General features: G+C 55.8%; 1 protein-coding gene across 8 annotated transcripts; it reads left to right on the top strand.

Annotated features, from left to right (window-relative positions):
- The first annotated feature begins 164 nt into the window (after positions 1–164).
- SIDT2 (SID1 transmembrane family member 2) lies at positions 165–19,420 on the top strand. 8 transcript variants are annotated; one of them, XM_030794797.1, is made up of 27 exons: positions 165–990; positions 2,988–3,109; positions 3,380–3,544; positions 3,633–3,678; positions 4,092–4,193; positions 4,296–4,379; positions 5,351–5,450; positions 5,646–5,711; positions 8,028–8,121; positions 8,497–8,549; positions 8,904–8,915; positions 9,293–9,364; positions 9,543–9,614; positions 10,624–10,742; positions 11,080–11,153; positions 11,246–11,312; positions 11,862–11,935; positions 12,076–12,199; positions 12,530–12,647; positions 13,791–13,927; positions 14,166–14,274; positions 14,489–14,565; positions 14,743–14,789; positions 15,074–15,179; positions 15,773–15,883; positions 17,778–17,891; positions 17,980–19,420. In XM_030794797.1, the coding sequence occupies exons 1-27, from the start codon at positions 808–810 to the stop codon at positions 18,040–18,042; spliced, it is 2,511 nt and encodes an 836-aa protein (XP_030650657.1). In that variant the 5' UTR covers positions 165–807; the 3' UTR covers positions 18,043–19,420. The 8 variants fall into 8 exon arrangements, with proteins under 8 accessions (XP_030650657.1, XP_030650654.1, XP_030650653.1 ...); XM_030794794.1 differs by having other exon boundaries at positions 8,317–8,549; XM_030794793.1 differs by having other exon boundaries at positions 8,314–8,549.
- Positions 19,421–19,536: the final 116 nt, after the last annotated feature.

The raw sequence follows: 19,536 nt of genomic DNA, 5'->3' as shown, positions 1-19,536 counted from the left end.
AGCAAGAACCCAACACTTGGAGATTCTTAACAGAAACATCTGCCTATTCCAACATGAGTTTCAGAGATGGTGAAAATCACGGGAGAGAGTTGGGTAGGAGTTGGAGAAGGCATTGCAGGCTTTCCCCTCCAGCTAGACAGCTGCAGCCCCTTTAAGGGCAAATGCGGGACCTGGTCCTTTAAATCTGTGTCAGTTTCCCCTGACGTCAGCGGGCGGGCCAGCAGCCCTGCTGTTTATCGCCCAGCGGCGCAGCTCACTTTCCAGTGTTCGTGCGTCGGGGCGGCGCGTCCGCCCGCCCTTAAAGGGCCTGCACCTCGGAAAACTTGCAGCCCCGCACGGCGTCGGGTCGCTACCACTTATCACGCCCCTCACTCTGCGACTCGCCTCCCACCGCGGCCAGCCCCCACCGCGGCCAGCCCCCGCCGCCGGCTCTTCCTCCCTCCCCTTTCCCGGCGTCTCCAGGCTCCCGGCAACCAGCCGCCCTCCTTCTCGCGGCCCTGGCCCGGGGCTCCAGGGTCTCAGGCCGTACTCAGCCCCTCGCGAGCTGGGACCCCTGCCCGTAGCCCGCATCCCCTCCCTCCCCGCCCCCTCCTGGCCGCTCCCTCGTTGCGGGGACCCTGGGAGCTTCTCCGGGGCTCTTGGGAGGGGACATTTCCTAATCTCAGGCCGGGGTTAAAGTTCTGGTTCTGGTGAGATGCTGGAAGCTGCGGCCGCAGCCGCAACCCGTCCCAGAGGTGTCCTGTCGCCTGTCGCCGCCGCCGCCGCCGCCGCCACCACCACCGCTGCCACTGCCGCCCTGCCGGGGCCATGTTCGCTCTGGGCTTGCCCTTCTTGGTGCTCTTGGTGGCCTCGGTCGAGAGCCACCTGGGGGTTCTGGGGCCCAAGAACGTCTCGCAGAAAGACGCCGAGTTTGAGCGCACCTACGTGGACGAGGTCAACAGCGAGCTGGTCAACATCTACACCTTCAACCATACTGTGACCCGCAACAGGGTGAGGGCTGGGGGCTGGGGGCTGGGGGCTTAGGGCTGGGGGGCCAGAGGCGAGCGGGGAAGCCGACGAGGGCTAGGCGATTCTGCCGCCCCACTACCTTTTCGGAGGCCCCATGAACGAGCCGTCCTACTGGGTTCCCGGTTCCCAGTTCCCAGAACCACACTGGAGCCTCTTGACCAGTCCTTCCTTTGCCACCAATGTTTCTCTGAAGCTTCAGCTGGGCAGTTTTTGAAGTTGGCTCATTCCCATCTTCTCTTCCACCCCCATTCTTCCATCAGTTGTGGTCTGAGCACACATGGCTTGCTCTCTACCCTAAACCCCAGAATCTGACAGCTCTGTGGGGTCTGGGTGGGAGAGGAAACAGGCATATTACTGGGCTTGCCCAGAAAACCTCAGGGGAATGAGACTGGCCCAGAACTGAAAAGCTCTGTGCAGGCAAGTTACATCTCAGACTCCCCAGGGAGATGAATGCAGGGCTTCCCAGCCCTCTTCCTGCCTGGGAGAGCCAGCTGGCCTTGTAAGTTGAGGGTGACAGAGGTTTTATAAGGCCAACTGCAAGTTGGGTGGGAAGAGAAGGGGAATTTGTCCACTGTGAAAAATCCACTTCACCCTGACTTCTCTTTGGTTGCTTCCCCAGCTGTGAGTCCCTGAGTTGGACACAGCTAGTGTGAGAAGTCCAGACCCCAGGCAGAGCTGAGATTGGGAGAATTCTTGCAACCCGGCTGTGTGGTCTCGTGCCCAGGTCTCTTGCTCTCTCTCCATGACTGCCATTTACTGGGAAGCAAAGGAGTTGAGAATGGGGAATCTGATTTTTTTTCAGAACGGGGAGTGGTTTTGTTTCTATGGCAGGCCAGGATCTACCCCCAGTGCCTGGTTATCTGAAGTTTGATCTCTTTCTGCTTAGAGTCCTTTCTTCCTTTTTTCCCATATCTAAAGGTACTGGAGAGCTGTGGTTTTTACTCTTTTGGGAAATGCTGCCCTAGGGCTTGGGTTTCAGCAGCTCAATAACAAGCATTCCAAGATCGATTTAGTTTTAGTTTTCCTTTAAGCTCCCATCGTTTATATATGTTCCTTCATAGCTCCAAGGGTGAAGATCACTTTATTTTATCTTTTATTTTTTATTTTTTATTTTTTTTGAGACCAGTCTCACTCTGTTGCCCAGGCTGAAGTGCAGTTGTGTGATCTCAGCTCACTGCAACCTCCGCCTTCCCGGTTCAAGCGATTCTCCTACCTCTGCCTCCCAAGTAGTTGAGATTACAGGCGCCTGCCACCATACCCAGCTAATTTTTGTATTTTTAGTAGAGATGGGGCTTCACCATGTTGGCCAGGCTGGTCTCAAACTCCTGACCTCAGGTGATCCTCCTGCCTTGGCCTGCCAAAGTGCTACAAGCGTGAGCCACCGCACCCGGCTGTCATTTTATAGAGGGAGAAGTTGAGGCTTAGAGAAGTAAAGTGACTGCTCCACAGCCCTGTCCCTTGGTGGGAGCTAAGGATACAACATGGCCTTCAATACCTACCCCTCCTCATCCCCTCTGGGCTCTGGCCCCAGGTTAGTTGTTAACTGGAGCTTCCTGCTGGCTTCCTGGCTCACAGGAAAGTTGAGGAGCACTTCTTGCTCTCCTGTGTCTTAGTGTGTGGGGGTGTGTGTACATGTTTGTGTGTGCAGGCCTGTGCATCCTGTGCACATGGATAGGAATGGGGTATCGTGGAGACTCCCAAGGCCTCCACCGTGTTTCCTGGCAGAGGGCGAGACCCTGCGGTTGCTTGGGTCCTGCTGCCCTGCACATGTCTACCAGCCAGGAGCTGCAATCAGCACAGGCCTTTCCTGGAGTCTGGGGGTTGTTCTGGCAGAATAAGGGGCAGAGATGACTCCCTGGCCCAACCAAGATGGAGAAAGACCAAAGTAGCTGGCATGAAGGAGGGCAGGACTCATAGTCTCTGGAGCCATGTGTCCCTGGTGGCAGAGGCTTGAGAGGCATTTCCATGTCGTTCTGCAGACAGAGGGCGTGCGTGTGTCTGTGAACGTCCTGAACAAGCAGAAGGGGGCGCCTTTGCTGTTTGTGGTCCGCCAGAAGGAGGCTGTGGTGTCCTTCCAGGTGCCCCTAATCCTGCGAGGGATGTGAGTAGGATCTGGGCATCAGGGAAGTGGGGCGGCCTAGGCCAGTCCTTGGCTGGAGCCTCAACCAGGAGCCCCCCCCATTTCTCCTCCCCTTTCCCTGGGCCAGGAGGCTGGTCAACAGCACAAGAGCCGAGTCCCGCCAGCCGGGAGCTTGTGCACCTCGCAGGGAGGTGGTGGAGACCAGACGGGGGGAGGTGGGGCCTCGCTCCTGTGGAGGGGCAGGCTGGCTGGGACAGTGCTGACATCCTGTCTCCCTGCTTCGGGCCATAGGTTTCAGCGCAAGTACCTCTACCAAAAAGTGGAACGAACCCTGTGTCAGCCCCCCACCAAGAATGAGTCGGAGATTCAGTTCTTCTACGTGGATGTGTCCACCCTGTCACCAGTCAACACCACATACCAGCTCCGGGTCAGCCGCATGGATGATTTTGTGCTCAGGTCTGCAGGGTAGAGCGAGGGGACCACGGGGGCTGGTTCTTCCCCAGGCTCTGGGAGTGACTGGTGGGGGCTCTTCTCTGCCCTGCAGGACCGGGGAGCAGTTCAGCTTCAATACCACAGCAGCACAGCCCCAGGTAACATCTCCCTGTTGATTGCTCGAGAGGAAAAATGGGGGAGCTTGAATATGAGAATGGGAGTGGTCAGCGGTCTTTGCTTGGCCTTTTGAATTGGCTGTTTTCTCCATAGAGGGCTGTCTGGAAACAGGAGCTCTGGCCCTGACATGGTGAGGGACAGACAGCATGGGACTGTGCAGAGACATGGAGTCTGGTTGCCTCTCCGGCATTCTGCTGAGTGCCCTGCTGAGGTTGAAGGGAATGGTATACAGAGAAAGGGGCTGCTATGGTCAAGGCCTGTCTCCCCAGAGAGCCTCTGTTGCCCACCCCTCAAAGGATTCTGGGTCTTCGCTTATAGGGGACTACTCCCTTCTAGAGGGGCCAAGAGAGCATCCTCATGAGATGGGGCTCTCCCTTCCTTCCTGCACCCTCAGTACTTCAAGTATGAGTTCCCTGAAGGTGTGGACTCGGTAATTGTCAAGGTGACCTCCAACAAGGCCTTCCCCTGCTCAGTCATCTCCATTCAGGATGTGCTGGTGAGTTGCCTGCCCTTTTGCTCTTCCCCAGCAGGCAGCAGGGCTGCTAAAGAGAGGGGCAGGCCAGGTTCCCATCCATCTGCCTCTCCCGCCCCTCTGCAGTGTCCTGTCTATGACCTGGACAACAACGTAGCCTTCATCGGCATGTACCAGACTATGACCAAGAAGGCAGCCATCACCGTACAGGTAGGAAATGCATGTGGCCACGTGGGAGGTGTGGCTGGGCGATACGCTGTGTAACTTTCCAAACTTGAGCTCTTCTTCCTCTGCGCATTCCTATCCTACACACGACTGAGTCTTTGGCCTTCCAGTCCCTGTGACTTTCAGTCCCCTGATATATATGAGAGTTGAACCATAATCCCAGTTGCTCTTGGGGATGGGAAAGAGTAGAGTACCCCCTTCTGGCTGTCATACCTACTTCATTCATTGTAACAATGAGAAGGCTGAGCGCGGTGGCTCATTCCTGTAATCCTAGCACTTTAGGAGGCCCAGGTGGGGGAATCACCTGAGGTCAGGAGTTCAAGACCAGCCTGGCCAACAGGCTGAAACTCCGTCTCTACTAAAAATACAAAAAATTAGCCGGGCATGGTGGCGCGCCTGTAATCCCAGCTACTCGGGAGGCTGAGTCAGGAGAATCACTTGAACCTGGGAGACGCAGGTTGCAGTGAGCCGAGATCGTACCACTGCACTCCAGCCTGGGCAAAAAGAGTGAAACTCTGTCTCAAGAAAAAAAAAAGGTGGAGCGCGGTGGCTCATGCCTGTAATCCCACACTTTGGGAGGCTGAGGTGGACAGATCACCTGAGATCAGGCGTTCAAGACCAGCCTGGCCAACGTGGTGAAACCCCATCTCTACTAAAAATATAAAAATTAGCTGGGCATGGTGGTGGGCGCCTGTAATCCCAGCTACTTGGAAGGCTGAGGCAGGAGAATCGCTTGAACCTGGGAGGTGGAGGTTGCAGTGAGCTGAGATGATGCCATGGCACTCCAGCCTGGGCAACAGGAGCGAAACTCCATCTCAAAAAAAAAAAAAAAGAATCTTTGTGAGGATTAAGTAAAATATATCTATGAAGAGTTTAGCATAATGTCTGACCACAGAATAAGTATTCAGAAAAGGATGATGATGATGATGATGATATTTATCATCATCATCCTGCAGCGCAAAGACTTCCCCAGCAACAGCTTTTATGTGGTGGTGGTGGTGAAGACCGAAGACCAAGCCTGCGGGGGCTCCCTGCCTTTCTACCCCTTCGTAGAAGGTACATTTTATGTCCTGGGCCTGGCTAGGGATGGGGAGGGCTTGGTCACTTTCTGGGGGCAAGAAGAACCTGCGTGGCTGATTGGTGGACCTGATAGGACATGGGTTTTTGGCTCCAGTCTCTCAAAGGCCTGGTCCCACTGACTCTAGCCAAGCTCCGGGCAACTAGTTTACCACTTTGACATTTTACTTCCAGATGAACCGGTCGATCAAGGGCACCGCCAGAAAACCCTGTCAGTGCTGGTGTCTCAAGCAGTCACGTGTGAGTGCAGGTGGCTGAGTGGGGATGGACAAGCCTCTCTGGCTCCTCCTTTCAGACCTGGGATATAGGGTGTGCCCTGAAGTGGGTGATGAGGATGCAGATATGCTGGTGGGGTAGGAACAGGGAGTGTTCTTGGCAGGCTTCTAGATGGGGAGGGCCAGGAGGTGAGTTCCAGTGTGATGTGGTACAGAGAGTTCACGACTAAAGATGGAAGAACTGAGGTCCAGTTCACTTTCTGCCACTTATCAGCAGTGTAACCTGATTGTAAGAAAGAGCTTTAATTTTGCTTTGTTAGCATAGTTATAATCTTATTTATTCTGAAGGATGTTTCTTAATCTCATATTCAGAAACATATCCTAATTCGTCATTGAAACACTGCTATAAGATTGAGTCTCAGTTTCCCTGTCTCTATAACAGAGGGAGTAAAATTTGTCCAGTTAATCTCACTAAGTTATGAGGGCTAGCAAAAAATTAGCAGACAAAATTAGCAGGAAGGTACCTGGCCCCTACTCAGTGCTCAATAAATATTTACTGAATGATTAAATGGGGCCCTAAGGGACTGTGATAGGAGGGGAAAGAAGGTGCCTCATTCTTTTTTTGAGATGGATTCTTGCTCTGTCACCCAGGCTGGAGTGCAGTGGCAAGATCTCGACGCACTGCAATCTCCTCCTCCCGGGTTCAAATGATTCGCCTGCCTCAGCCTCCTGAGTTGCTGGGATTACAGGCACCTGCCACCATGCCCAGCTAATTTTCGTATTTTTAGTAGAGACGGGGTTTCACCATGTTGGCCAGGCTGGTCTTGAACTCTTGACCTCAGGTGATCCGCCCGCCTTGGCCTCCCAAAGTGTGGGATTACAGGCGTGAGCCACCGTGCCCAGCCAGAGGGTGCCTCTCTTTTTTTTTTTTTTTTTTTTTTTTTTTTTTTTTTTGAGACGGAGTCTTGCTCTGTTGCCCAGGCTGGAGTGCAGTGGCGCAATCTCAGCTCACTGCAAGCTCCACCTCCCGGGTTCACGCCATTCTCCTGCCTCAGCCTCCCAAGTAGCTGGGACTACAGGCGCCCGCCACCATGCCCGGCTAATTTTTGTATTTTTAGTAGAGACGGGGTTTCACCATGTTGGCTAGGCTGGTCTTGAACTCTTGACCTCAGGTGATCCGCCCGCCTTGACCTCCCAAAGTGTGGGATTACAGGCGTGAGCCACCGTGCCCAGCCAGAGGGTGTCTCTCTCTCTTTTTTTTTTTTTTTGGAGACGGAGTCTTGCTCTGTTGCCCAGGCTGGAGTGCAGTGGCGCAATCTCAGCTCACTGCAAGCTCCACCTCCCGGGTTCACGCCATTCTCCTGCCTCAGTCTCCCAAGTAGCTGGGACTACAGGCGTCCGCCACCATGCCCGGCTAATTTTTTGTAGTTTTAGTAGAGATGGGGTTTCACTGTGTTAGCCAGGATGGTCTCGATCTCCTGACCTTGTGATCCGCCTGCCCCGGCTCCCAAAGTGCTGAGATTACAGGCGTAAGCCACCACGCCCAGCCAGGATGCCTCTCTTATATGGATTATTTATTCAGCAAATATTTATTGAGCACCTCCTATATGCCAGGTGGCATGCTAAGGCAGCAGTCCTTGGTGGGGGTGGGGTCCTGTCTAGAGGAACAGGAGGCAGTTAAGAGCTGTAGTAAGCAAAGAACAGGTCACTGTGGAAATACAGGACAGAGAAAGCTTCCTAGAGGACACAGTCCCTGAGCTGTGGTTTGAGGGTTAAGTCAAGGTGGAATTTTTGAGAGGCCAGGCACGGTGGCTCACGCCTATAATCTCAGCACTTTGGGAGGCTGAGGCAGGGAAATTGCTTGAAGCCAGGAATTCAAGACCAGCCTGAGCAACATAGTGAGACCCAGTCTGTATAAAAAATAAAAAAATGAGCCAGGCGTGGTGGCACACATCTGTAGTCCTAGCTACTCGGGAGGCTGAGGTGGAAGGATGGAGCCTAGGAGTTGGAGGCTACAGTGAGCTGTGATCGTGCCACTGCACTCCAGCATAGGTAACAGAGTGAGACCCCGTCTCATAAAAACAAAAACTACAACAAAAAAAGAGAAGTAGAAGAGAAAGTTCTAGCCTAGGGAGCAACATGAGCAAAAATAGGAGTGTGTCAGAGTTTGGTGTATTAGAGGAACTGCCAGTTGTTCATACTGGCTGGGCAGGGCCTTACATTTGAGGGGAGAGGGATGAGAGATTGGGCTGGGTGGAGGAGGACATGAAGGCCTTTGGGTGCCATGATGGGAGGTGGTGGAAGGTTTTGACCTTTCCACCTTCCTGTTTCCTCCTTGAAGCTGAGGCATACGTCAGTGGGATGCTCTTTTGCCTGGGTATATTTCTCTCCTTTTACCTGCTGACCGTCCTACTGGCCTGCTGGGAGAACTGGAGGTAAAGTGGAACTGCTGGGCACTCCCCTGGTCTGGGTGGGTTGGGCAGGTGTGTGGGGGAGATCACCTGGCAGGATCTGAGCCAGCCTAGGGTAATCTACACCATCCATAGCAGATGATGGTGGGGCTGTTAGAGTCTGTGGCCCATGAGCCTCTCTAGAAACTATCCCCTCCCCTCAACCTTCTTCCCAAGCAGGGAGACCCCATACTGCTCCCCACCCTGTGAGGAACCCTGGGACCAAAGGTGGAGGACAGTGGGACATCCCTGGGACATAGGGATGAGAGTGGAGTGGAGAGGTAGAAGGAAAAGCCAGCCCCATACAGAGGGATCCTTGTCCTGTCCCATCTGGGTGGCCTGTGGGTTCTGTCCATGCAGGCAGAAGAAGAAGACCCTGCTGGTGGCCATTGACCGAGCCTGCCCAGAAAGCGGTACCTCCAGGGGGCCTGGGTGGGGTGGGCACAGTGTGCTTTGTGTTTTAGGGGGTAGTGGTGGATGGTTCCCTAGGGGGTTGGAAGAGGAAGGGCTGGGGCTTTCTGGATGTTCAGATCGGAGTAACACTCCACAGTTGGGAATGAGGCTGGGATATGATGTCCATGCATCCCTAACATGCACACCTCAGAGGCTGAGGCTGTCGCTTGGTTTATTCCATGTCTAGCGATGGTGTCTGCCTGCCTTGGGCAGTGCGGCCCATGGTCTCTGGGATTATTAACCTTTCCTTCTCTCTCTCTTCCACCCCTCCCTCTCTTTCTGTCCTCCCTCCTGCGTGGGACCTTCTCTCTTAGCTTCTCTCCTTGGTAAGCTCCAAGTGCTGTGGGCAGAGGAGCTGGAGTCCAGAGTAGGGGAGGGAGGGTGGAGCACAGGGCTGTCTGGAGGGCTCGTGGGCAGGCCAGATGTTGTCTTTGTTGCTGGTAACTTAGATGTGCCTGTTCTTGAACTTTCTGTCTCCTTAGAGAAGACAAAGGGTGGCGCTGTTTCCATGGGAGAGGCAGGCAGAGGGCTGGGGCGGGTGGTGGTGGCAGCAGTGGGGCGTGTTTGCCTGGATAGGTACTGCTTCTCGTCTGCTGGCATGGCCTCCTTGTGGCTGTCTTCTCTGGATCTTTCTTTGTTCTTCTCCCTGGCTCTAGGCCTCTCTCTTCGTCCAGCGCTAACGGACCTTGACTTCTCATTGCAGGTCACCCTCGAGTCCTGGCTGATTCTTTTCCTGGCAGTTCCCCTTATGAGGGTTACAACTATGGCTCCTTTGGTACGTGTCAAAGCCAGCATCGTGCTTGCCGGGGACATGACCTTGTCTCCTTAGGCCACCACCTCCGAGGCGGTAAAGTGGGAGCCACCTCCTCCAGCCCCCACACCCTCTGCAGGTGCTCAGAGCCCCTTTCCCTGCGGCCTCTCCTTCCTGCCTCACCACTGATCGTTCCCCACAGAGAATGTTTCTGGATCTACTGATGGTCTGGTTGACAGCACTGGCACTGGGGACCTCTCTTACGGTTACCAGGGTGAGTGGGCCAGGCTGGGAGGGGCTGTGTGGTGCAGGCCGGTGTTGTCTGGGTAAAATGTCATGGTGGGCGGTTGCCTCTTCTGCCAGATGCTGGAACCTGGGAAGGGCCTGCTGTTTTCCTAACCCCTCTCTTCCCTCATCCCCTCCTCCTTGGCCCCAGTTCCCTGGTAACTTTCCCTTTCCTTTGAAGGGCACGACCAGTTCAAGCGGCGCCTCCCCTCTGGCCAGATGCGGCAGCTGTGCATTGCCATGGGTAGACCTGGGGTGGGGGTAGGGCTGTTTTGCCAATCAGTGCCTGCCGGCTCCGGTTGACTGCCGGCTCCGGGGCCAGAAAGATTCTATGTGCATGGCTTCCCCATGTAATTCCAGTAATTGCCCGCTCTTGTGTCTTCTGAGATAGCAGCAGGGCACAGGCTCCTTTGGCTGGGGGGCTGGCGCCTCCGCTCCCCCCAGGCTGGACGTTCTAGTTTGTCGTCTGCGTTGCCAGCGCCCTCACTCCCTGGCCTGCTAGGGGAGGGCTCACAGGCATGGGGGTCACGTTCTGGCCTCTGGATAAAGGAGAGTTGCTCTTTCTGCATCCCAGGCCCACTGGGTCTTTAACCCAGTGGCAGCCAAGGCAGTGTCTTCTCAGAACCCACAGGGCTGGGCACCCTTGAATCAGCATGACTTGCCGAGTTCAATCCTGTTTTTTGTGTCTGCTGCCTGGGGTCTGCTCAGTGTCCTGGCCCGGGAAGCCCTAGCCCATGAGGGGTGCCAGGAACAGAGCAAAACTAGAGCAGCCCCTGTGTGGTGGCCTCTTCTAGAGTCTACTGTCATCCCCCCAGGACTTAGGAGCACCTGATGTCTCCTCCCAGCTCCTGAGCGCACCTCCACCCCAACTCTGAGCCCCAGCCCACAATTTGCCTCTTCCCTACTGCCTAATAATTGTTATAATTGCCTCAGATGGGCGAGGGCCACTGTGGGTTTTGTGTCCACCGGTGCAACCCCTCCCTACCTGCCCTTTCCAGGCCGCTCCTTTGAATCTGTGGGTACTCGGCCCCGAGTGGACTCCATGAGCTCTGTGGAGGAGGATGACTACGACACATTGACTGACATCGATTCCGACAAGAATGTCATTCGCACCAAGGTCTGACCCGTGGGCCTGGCCTGGTCAGGCGTTTCCTGAGAAAGGGACATTCTGTGTTCCCGCCCCAGCATGTTCCCACTGGCATTTAGGGAAGCAGAAGGAAGGGGCTCAGCTGGGGCAGGGCAGATGCCGGGGAAACTAACCTGACCTCCAACCCCTTCCGGCCTGATTGGCCAAACCCTCTTGGTCTAAGTGGCCGCAGCAGTGGGATGGCCTTGAACCCTGCCCACCTGAATTCGGCCCTGTCTGAGGGAGGCCCCTCTTGTCCACCTCTGACCTGGGGGAGGGGGCTTCTCCCGAGTAGCAGTAAGTGGGGCTGATTCCAGCTTCTCCCCAGCAATACCTCTATGTGGCTGACCTGGCACGGAAGGACAAGCGTGTTCTGCGGAAAAAGTACCAGATCTACTTCTGGTGAGTGGGCTGAGTGTCTGGGGCTCTGCTGTTGGTGGGTGTGTGGCAGCCTTGGGTGCCACCCGCCTCACTGCCGCCCTCCTGCTCTGCAGGAACATCGCCACCATTGCTGTCTTCTATGCTCTTCCTGTGGTGCAGCTGGTGATCACCTACCAGACGGTGAGAGGGCAGGGCAGGTTCACCTTTCCCACAGCCTAGGACACCACCCCAAAGTGCAGAGCCTCCCAGCCTGGGGCCCTGGTGTTCCATCACAGGACCCGGGGTCAGATCCCAGCTCTGCCTTCCCAGCCGATTGACCCAGGGCAAATCACATAACCCCCCAACCCTGAGTGTCAGTTTCTTCATCTGCAAAATGGGAGCAGCCCTCACTAAAGATAGCCCCTCCCTGGTTTCTTGTGTGGATTATGAAACCAAAGTCCTGGGGCTTTGTAAGCATCAGTTTCCCTTCCCTTTTCTCTGTCCCATGGGGCAAGAATTTCCATCACGGTCATGCCTCCGGGTTTTCAGCCACGCCTAATGAGAGGGGACGACGACTGTGCTGCTTGGCATCCATGTTCTCAGAAGGAGCACGTGCCTGCGGTGCTGTGTATTCCCACCTGCTAGCTGTGGTGGCACTTGCTCTTTTTGGCCAAAGGGGCCCGGGTGGTGGGGCGTGGGCTGAGTTGGGTGTGATGACAGACCCACTCCCTGTCCCTGCTCCTGCTACAGGTGGTGAATGTCACAGGGAATCAGGACATCTGCTACTACAACTTCCTCTGCGCCCACCCACTGGGCAATCTCAGGTGGGGGTCATGCTGGGAGGCCCCTTGTCCAGGCCAAGGGTGAAATGGGGCAGGGCCTGGGGCTTCGCAATGCCCGCCTGGGCTAGGGAAGAGGCCTGGATGTGAGTCCCAAGCAGTCCGCCTTGTGTTGCCCCTTCTAGCGCCTTCAACAACATCCTCAGCAACCTGGGGTACATCCTGCTGGGGCTGCTTTTCCTGCTCATCATCCTGCAACGGGAGATCAACCACAACCGGGCCCTGCTGCGCAACGACCTCTATGCCTTGGTGAGGTAGCACCTGCCTGCCTGCTGCAGCCTCAGCTCCAACACAGACCCCAAGCCTTGGCTCCAGGACACCCTTTCGGGCAGGCCTGGCCCTGCCTTCCCCAGCTCTCCCCTCCCCAGCTCTGTCTGGCCCACCCTATCCAGCCCAGCCTGCCCCACCCTGCCCTGCCCTCCCTTGCCCAGCCTGCCCAGGCCAGCCCACCCCTGCACACCCACACTTGACACACACCCTACCCCTTTTCCTCTTCCACTCCTCTTAGGGTCCCTCTTTTGGGTCCCTTCTTCCCTTCCTGCCTCACTTCCTCCCTTCCCTTCTGTCTCTCCCCAACAGGAATGTGGGATCCCCAAACACTTTGGGCTGTTCTACGCCATGGGCACAGCCCTGATGATGGAGGGGCTGCTCAGTGCTTGCTATCATGTGTGCCCCAACTATACCAATTTCCAGTTCGGTGAGTGGGGCCTCCTTCTCTGGCTCAACCTACAGCAGGGACCTGCCTGAGTCCTTCACCATCCCCAAGTTACCCACAGGGATCGCTAAGACAGCTCTGTAGGAAACTCCAAGGCTGGCGTGCCTGGGTATGCACACATCCTAGCCTATGGAATATGGGCATCTAGATGCTGCTTCATTCATCTGTCAAGCTATTCCTATGTAAAGGCATATGCTGCACCGAAGAAAACAGGATAATTAAGAAGGGGTCCCTGGCCGGGCGTGGTGGCTCAACGCCTGTAATCCCAGCACTTTGGGAGGCCGAGGCGGATGGATCACGAGGTCAGGAGATTGAGACCATCCTGGCTAACACGGTGAAACCCTGTCTCTACTAAAAATACAAAAAAATTAGCCAGGTGCGGTGGCGGGTGCCTGTAGTCCCAGCTACTCGGGAGGCTGAGGCAGGAGAATGGCATGAACCTGGGAGGCAGAGTTTGCAGTGAGCCGAGATCATGCCACTGCACTCTAGCCTGGGCGATAGAGCGAGACTCTGTCTCAAAAAAAAAAAAAAAAAAAGAAGGGGGCCCTGGCTGGGCACGGTGGCTCACACCTGTAATCCTAGCACTTTGGGAGGCCGAGGTAGGGAGATCGCCCAAGGTCGGGAGTTTGAGATCAGCCTGGCTAACATGGTGAAACCCCTTCTCTACTAAAAATGGAAAAATTAGCTGGGTGTGGTGATGCATGCCTGTAATCCCAGCTACTCGGGGGGCTGAGGCAGGAGAATTGCTTGAGCCTGGGAGGCGGTGGTTGCAGTGAGCTGAGATCCTGCCATTGCACGCCAGCCTGGGCGACAGAGTGAGACTCCCGTCTCCAAAAAAATAAAAGGGGGTCCCTGATCTCAGGGTGCTCACAGACTAAGACACAGACCAAGTTTTCCCTGTCTTCAGGAGATGTCAGACTCTGGGTGACAGCCAGTGGGGTGGCAGTGTGGTGTGGCAGGTACAACTAAGGAACTGAAGTTCAAGTGCCACCCCGCCACCAGCTCACTCCATGGCCGTGGCAAGGCACCAGGGCTGTCTCTTCCTCTGGGATTGTTGGGACCAGGAGTTCTCTGCTGGCGCTTGGTGGCCGTTTCTGCAGCTCCCTTCCATGTCCCTCATCCTAGACACATCGTTCATGTACATGATCGCTGGACTCTGCATGTTGAAGCTCTACCAGAAGCGGCACCCAGACATCAACGCCAGTGCCTACAGTGCCTACGCCTGCCTGGCCATCGTCATCTTCTTCTCTGTGCTGGGCGTGGTGAGGGCCTGACCTGCTCTGCTCAGCCCGTATGATAGGAAAGGTGCACGTGCATTCAGACACGTGGTGCACACCCTCCACCACCTCCTGCATGAGAGATTCCTGCTCCTCCCTGAGATGCCTTCCTGGGCCCCTCTCAGAGTCCCAGCCTGGCTGAGCAGGGAGCCCCAGGCAGGGTGGGCCATCTGAGCCACTTCCTTCTGCACACTCACCGCTGCCCTTGGTGGCCTCCTGACAGGTCTTTGGCAAAGGGAACACAGCATTCTGGATCGTCTTCTCCATCATTCACATCATCGCCACCCTGCTCCTCAGCACGCAGCTCTATTACATGGGCCGCTGGAAACTGGGTAAGGGCACGCCCGGGGCAGGGCCTAGGGGAGGGGCCTGGGGGGCCTCAGGAACCTGGACGCACGGGAGATGCTCAGGTTCTGTCTTCTTGGGGGCCCTGGAGTCACTGGGTGAGGAATTAGATCAGGCCTGGGCTCCTCAGCTGGCACATCCCAGGGGTCCAGCAAAGGAGGGTGCCCCGTGCCTGTCAGCACCACTCCCTTCTCTTTGCAGACTCGGGGATCTTCCGCCGCATCCTCCACGTGCTCTACACAGACTGCATCCGGCAGTGCAGCGGGCCGCTCTACGTGGTACCTGCCTGGTTCCCCTGCTGCATTCTCCACATCTCCTTTCTTCCCTCTGATGGGGGAGCGGGGCTGGGCTGAGGACCCAGGGGAGAGTGGGGACCAGCTGGCTGGGCCTTCTTCCACCACCCTCGCTGCCCCTGCCCTCAGTCCCTGAGTCCCTGTGTCCCTGCTTCCCTCCAGGACCGCATGGTGCTGCTGGTCATGGGCAACGTCATCAACTGGTCGCTGTGAGTATGGTTGGGGGTAGTGGCCTGGCTGGGTGGACAGCTGGGGACTCGGTCAGCCACTGGCTGCCTTGGGGGCTGAGGACAGCTTCCAAATGTTAGGCATAAGACATGGGGGCTAAGAGAGGTCTTGGCCTCTCTTCTCTCTCGGCATCTGGGCTTCTAGAATCTTCTGTGGGCCTCTGAACACAGCCCAACATCATAATAAAACATGGTGGGGCAGGGCAGGAAGAGCGCTTCCTTGCCCTTGGCCTTCCTGCTTCACCACCCTTCGTCTCTCTTGCCAGGGCTGCCTATGGGCTTATCATGCGCCCCAATGATTTCGCCTCCTACTTGTTGGCCATTGGCATCTGCAACCTGCTCCTTTACTTCGCCTTCTACATCATCATGAAGGTGAGCGGGGCTGGCCAAGCCCCCTCTGTCAGCTGCTCTGCTATCTGGGGAGAGAGATGGGCCCGGCAGCACTGAGGGGCAGTGAGAAGTTTCTGTCCCATCTTTGCTGGTTGCAGAGGGGAGAAGCTAAAGCCTCTTGCATGGGCCCCTGGGAGCCAACTGCAGCCCAAAGACCATTTACTGAGCCCCTTCCAAGGGCCCTTGAAATGGGTGGCATTTTAGGCTGCAGTTGTAAGTACCCCTTTCCATGCAGAAGGGGCTGAGGGGAGGTAGGGTGTGGGCCTCTCAGGATCAGGTGCTTCCCCAGAAACCATCCTGCCTTCCAATCTGATTGGAGCCCCCTGCATAGGGAGCGCCTCCAGGCCAGTACACTGTCCCGACACAGGGTTCTGGATACATGGAGGCCGGGTGGAGTGGACATTGGGGTGGGAGCAGGTTGAGCTCTCTGGTTGTGTGGAATGGTGTGAATCCAAGGAGCAGTCCTGAAGGCCTGGGAGGCCATGAGGAAAGGGAATCTGGGAAAGGCTAGGTGGGACAGCGGGGTGGGACAGGGGTAAGCCCTCAGACTGCTGTCCCTGCCTGGCCCCTCCCAGCTCCGGAGTGGGGAGAGGATCAAGCTCATCCCCCTGCTCTGCATCGTTTGCACCTCCGTGGTCTGGGGCTTCGCCCTCTTCTTCTTCTTCCAGGGACTCAGCACCTGGCAGGTGAGCACTCACCCACAGGCTCCTCGTGAGCCAACAAGTGGCCAGTCCTCTTTTTAAACATTGGGGCTGGGCCTGGTGGTTAATACCTGTAATCCCGGCACTTTGGGAAGCTGAGGCAGGAGGATCGCTTGAGGCGTTCAAGACCAGCCTGGGCAATATAGTAAGAACCCGTCTCTACAAAAAATAAAAAATATATAAAAATAAAAAAATTAGCCCTGCACCGCAGCCTGGGCGACAGCGCAAGACTCTGTCTCAAAAAAAAAAAAAAATTAGCCTGGCTTGGTGGCATTCACCAGTAGTCCTAGCTACCCCAGAAGCAAAGGCAAGAAGATAGCTTGTGCAGGAGTTCCAGGCTGCAGTGAGCCGAGATCGCACCACTGCACTCTAGCCTGGACGATAGACCACGTCTCTAAAAAAAAAAAAGTTAAACATCATTTGGGAACACCTACCATAGGCCGGCACTTTCATAGTGATTTCCCCAGTTAATCCTCCTAGCATTCCAGCCTGGAGATAGCTCCATTTTACTTATGAGACAGATGAGGCTCAGAGGGGCCAAGTGACTTCCCCAGGGCACATAGCCAGTGAGTGGCACAGCTGGCATTTGAAGCCAACAGGGCTTGGCTGTCTTATCTGCCTTGCAGGACACCTACCTTATGTCAGGCTTTAATTCTGGGAATAGAACTAAGTCTGACATGGTCTCTGAGGGACTCATAAACTAGCTGAAGAGGGCTAGAAGGACTATTGGTGCATGACTGTTAGTGCTGTTTACGATATGATACATGAAATGAAGGGCACAGGCAAGACGGGGCAGGAGGACAGAGGACTAATGGGTCTCTCCGAGTTAGGAGTCCAGGAAAGCTTCCTGGAAGAAGTGGGCCTTGTTCTGGGCTATAAAAGTCTTGGGTGAGGGGGGCTGGGCACAGTGGCTCACGCCTGTAATCCCAGCACTTTGGGAGGCCGAAGCGGGTGGATCACGAGGTCAAGAGATCGAGACCATCCTGGCCAACATGGTGAAACCCCATCTCTAGTAAAAATACAAAAGTTAGCTGGGCGTGGTGGTGGGCACCTGTAGTCCCAGCTACTCGGGAGGCAGAGGCAGGAGAATTGCTTGAACCCGGGAGGTGGAGGTTGCAGTGAGCCGAGATCTCTCCACTGCACTCCAGCCTGGCAACAGAGCAAGACTCTGTCTCAAAAAAAAAAAAAAAAAGTCTTGAGTAATGGGGAAGAGCCCCATGGCCCAGACCTGCTGTGACCTTAGTAATGATACAGAGGCAGATTTGGAGGTGAGTGAATGCACTCATTTGGGAGCCAAGCAGACTGTGCGCTCCCTAAGGGCGGGGCAGGTCTTGGTTATGTCTGTGGCCTCAGCGTGTAGCACAGACAGACACAGCCTGGATGAGCCTATGGGATAGAGCTTATGAGTAGGGCAGGGAAGACCTTGAGTGCCACAGGTTATGGCTACTGCCCTGGAGCAGGGGTGTGACCTGACAGTAGTGCTTTGGAAAAAAACAATGAGCCTGCAGAAAGATTAGAGCACGGGCGGAGTCCAAGGCCGGGAAGTGGGTGAGAAGGCCTCCTGCCATCTCTGAGCTGAAGGCCTCAAGGTTGTTGCAACCCTGTGCTCTTAGGTCAAAGGAAGAGAATCAGAAGGAAGGAGGAGGGTAAGAGTGAAAGAAAGGGGAAGAGAAGCCAGTGAACTCAGGGAGAAGTTTGTAATCAAAGTCCATTTCTTAGATCGGGAAGGGGTGGGGACGAGGACAAGGGACAGGTCAGAATTGCTGCTGTCCTGCCTGGGGCTGGAGAGAGGGGTGCCCAGGAGCAAGAGGGCAGATGGGTCTGGCCCTGGCCCTGCCAGAGCAGGGTCATTCGGCAATTTTTCTTGTTGCTCCCCAAGAAAACCCCTGCGGAGTCGAGGGAGCACAACCGGGACTGCATCCTCCTTGACTTCTTTGACGACCATGACATCTGGCACTTCCTCTCCTCCATTGCCATGTTCGGGTCCTTCCTGGTAAGCGGGCCTCCCGGCCGAGCCAGGTGGGTACGTGAAGGTAACAGCTGCCTCCTTCTCTGTGGCTGATCTGGCGTCCACCCCCCAGGTGTTGCTGACACTGGATGACGACCTGGATACTGTGCAGCGGGACAAGATCTATGTCTTCTAGCAGGAGCTGGGCCCTTCGCGTCACCTCAAGGGGCCCTGAGCTCCTTTGTGTCATAGACTGGGCACTCTGTTGTGCTGTGGGGATGAGTCCCAGCACTGCTGCCCAGCACTGGATGGCAGCAGGACAGCCAGGTCTGGCCTAGGCTTGGCCTGGGACAGCCATGGGGTGGCATGGAGCCTTGCAGCTGCCCTCTGCCAAGGAGGAGGCCTGCTCCCCTGGAACCCCCAGACGTTGGCCAAATTGCTGCTTTCTTCTCAGTGTTGGGGCCTTCCGTGGGCCCCCGCCCTTTGGCTCTCATTTGTCCCTCTGCAAGAGGAAGGATGGAAGGGACACCTTCCCCATTTCATGCCTTGCATTTTGCCTGTCCTCCTCCCCACGTTGCCCCGCCCTGGGACCTAAGGCCCCTTTTTCCTCCCATACTCACACTCCAGGGCCTAGTCTGGGGCCTGAATCTCTGTCCTGTATCAGGGCCCCAGTTCTCTTTGGGCTGTCCCTGGCTGCCATCACTGCCCATTCCAGTCAGCCAGGATGGATGGGAGTATGAGATTTTGGGGGTTGGCCAGCTGGTGCCAGACTTTTGGTGCTAAGGCCTTCAAGGGGCCCGGGGCAGTGCGTACTCTCTTCCCTCTGACCTGTGGTGAGGGCTGGCTCTTTAGCAATGCAGTCAGCCCAATTTGAGAACCACCTTCTGATTCAAGAGGCTGAATTCAGAGGTCACCTCTTCGTCCCATCAGCCCCCAGACTGATGCCAGCACCAGGACTGGAGGGAGAAGCGCCTCACCCCTTCCCTTCCTTCTTTCCAGGCCCTTAGTCTTGCCAAACCCCAGCTGGGGGCCTTTCAGTGCCATTGACACTGCCCAAGAATGTCCAGGGACAAAGGAGGGATGATACAGAGTTCAGCCTGTTCTGCCTCCACAGCTGTGGGCACCCCAGTGCCTACCTTAGAAAGGGGCTTCAGGAAGGGATGTGCTGTTTCCCTCTACGTGCCCAGTCCTAGCCTCGCTCTAGGACCCAGGGCTGGCTTCTGAGTTTCCGTCCAGTCTTCAGCCAAGTTCTGTGTTAGTCACGCACACACATACCTATGAAACCCTGGAGTTTACAAAGAGTTGCCCCAGCTCTGGGTGCCCTGGCCACCCTGGTTCTTGGATCCCCTTCGTGCCACCTGGTCCGCTCCAGATGCCGAGGATGGGAGAGCTCAGGCGGGGCCTCTGCCTGGGGGATGGAAATGGGTTTTTCTCCCAAACTTGTTTTTATAGCTCTGCTTGAAGGGCTGGGAGATGAGGTGGGTCTGGATCTTTTCTCAGAGCGTCTCCATGCTATGGTTGCATTTCCGTTTTCTATGAATGAGTTTGCATTCAATAAACAACCAGACTCAGTTCTTGGGGCCCTTGTTTGCACTCCCTTTCTGGGTGGAGCTGTTGAGGATGAGGGGAGAGGTGGAGGTCTTCCATTTCCCCTTTCTTCAAGCCATGGCCCTACTGGGAACTGCAGTTC

This window comes from Nomascus leucogenys, chromosome 15 (assembly GCF_006542625.1).
Source record: "Nomascus leucogenys isolate Asia chromosome 15, Asia_NLE_v1, whole genome shotgun sequence".
Classification (NCBI taxonomy): Eukaryota; Metazoa; Chordata; class Mammalia; order Primates; family Hylobatidae; genus Nomascus; species Nomascus leucogenys.
This window is presented reverse-complemented; position numbering and strand designations above follow the sequence as displayed.

Coding starts and splice junctions, on each gene's coding strand:
- SIDT2 (XM_030794793.1), top strand. CDS start 808: ATGTTCGCTCTGGGCTTGCCCTTCTTGGTGCTCTTGGTGGCCTCGGTC. Junction 3,545..3,632: donor ATGGATGATTTTGTGCTCAG/GTCTGCAGGGTA, acceptor TCTGCCCTGCAG/GACCGGGGAGCAGTTCAGCT. Junction 3,679..4,091: donor CCACAGCAGCACAGCCCCAG/GTAACATCTCCC, acceptor CTGCACCCTCAG/TACTTCAAGTATGAGTTCCC.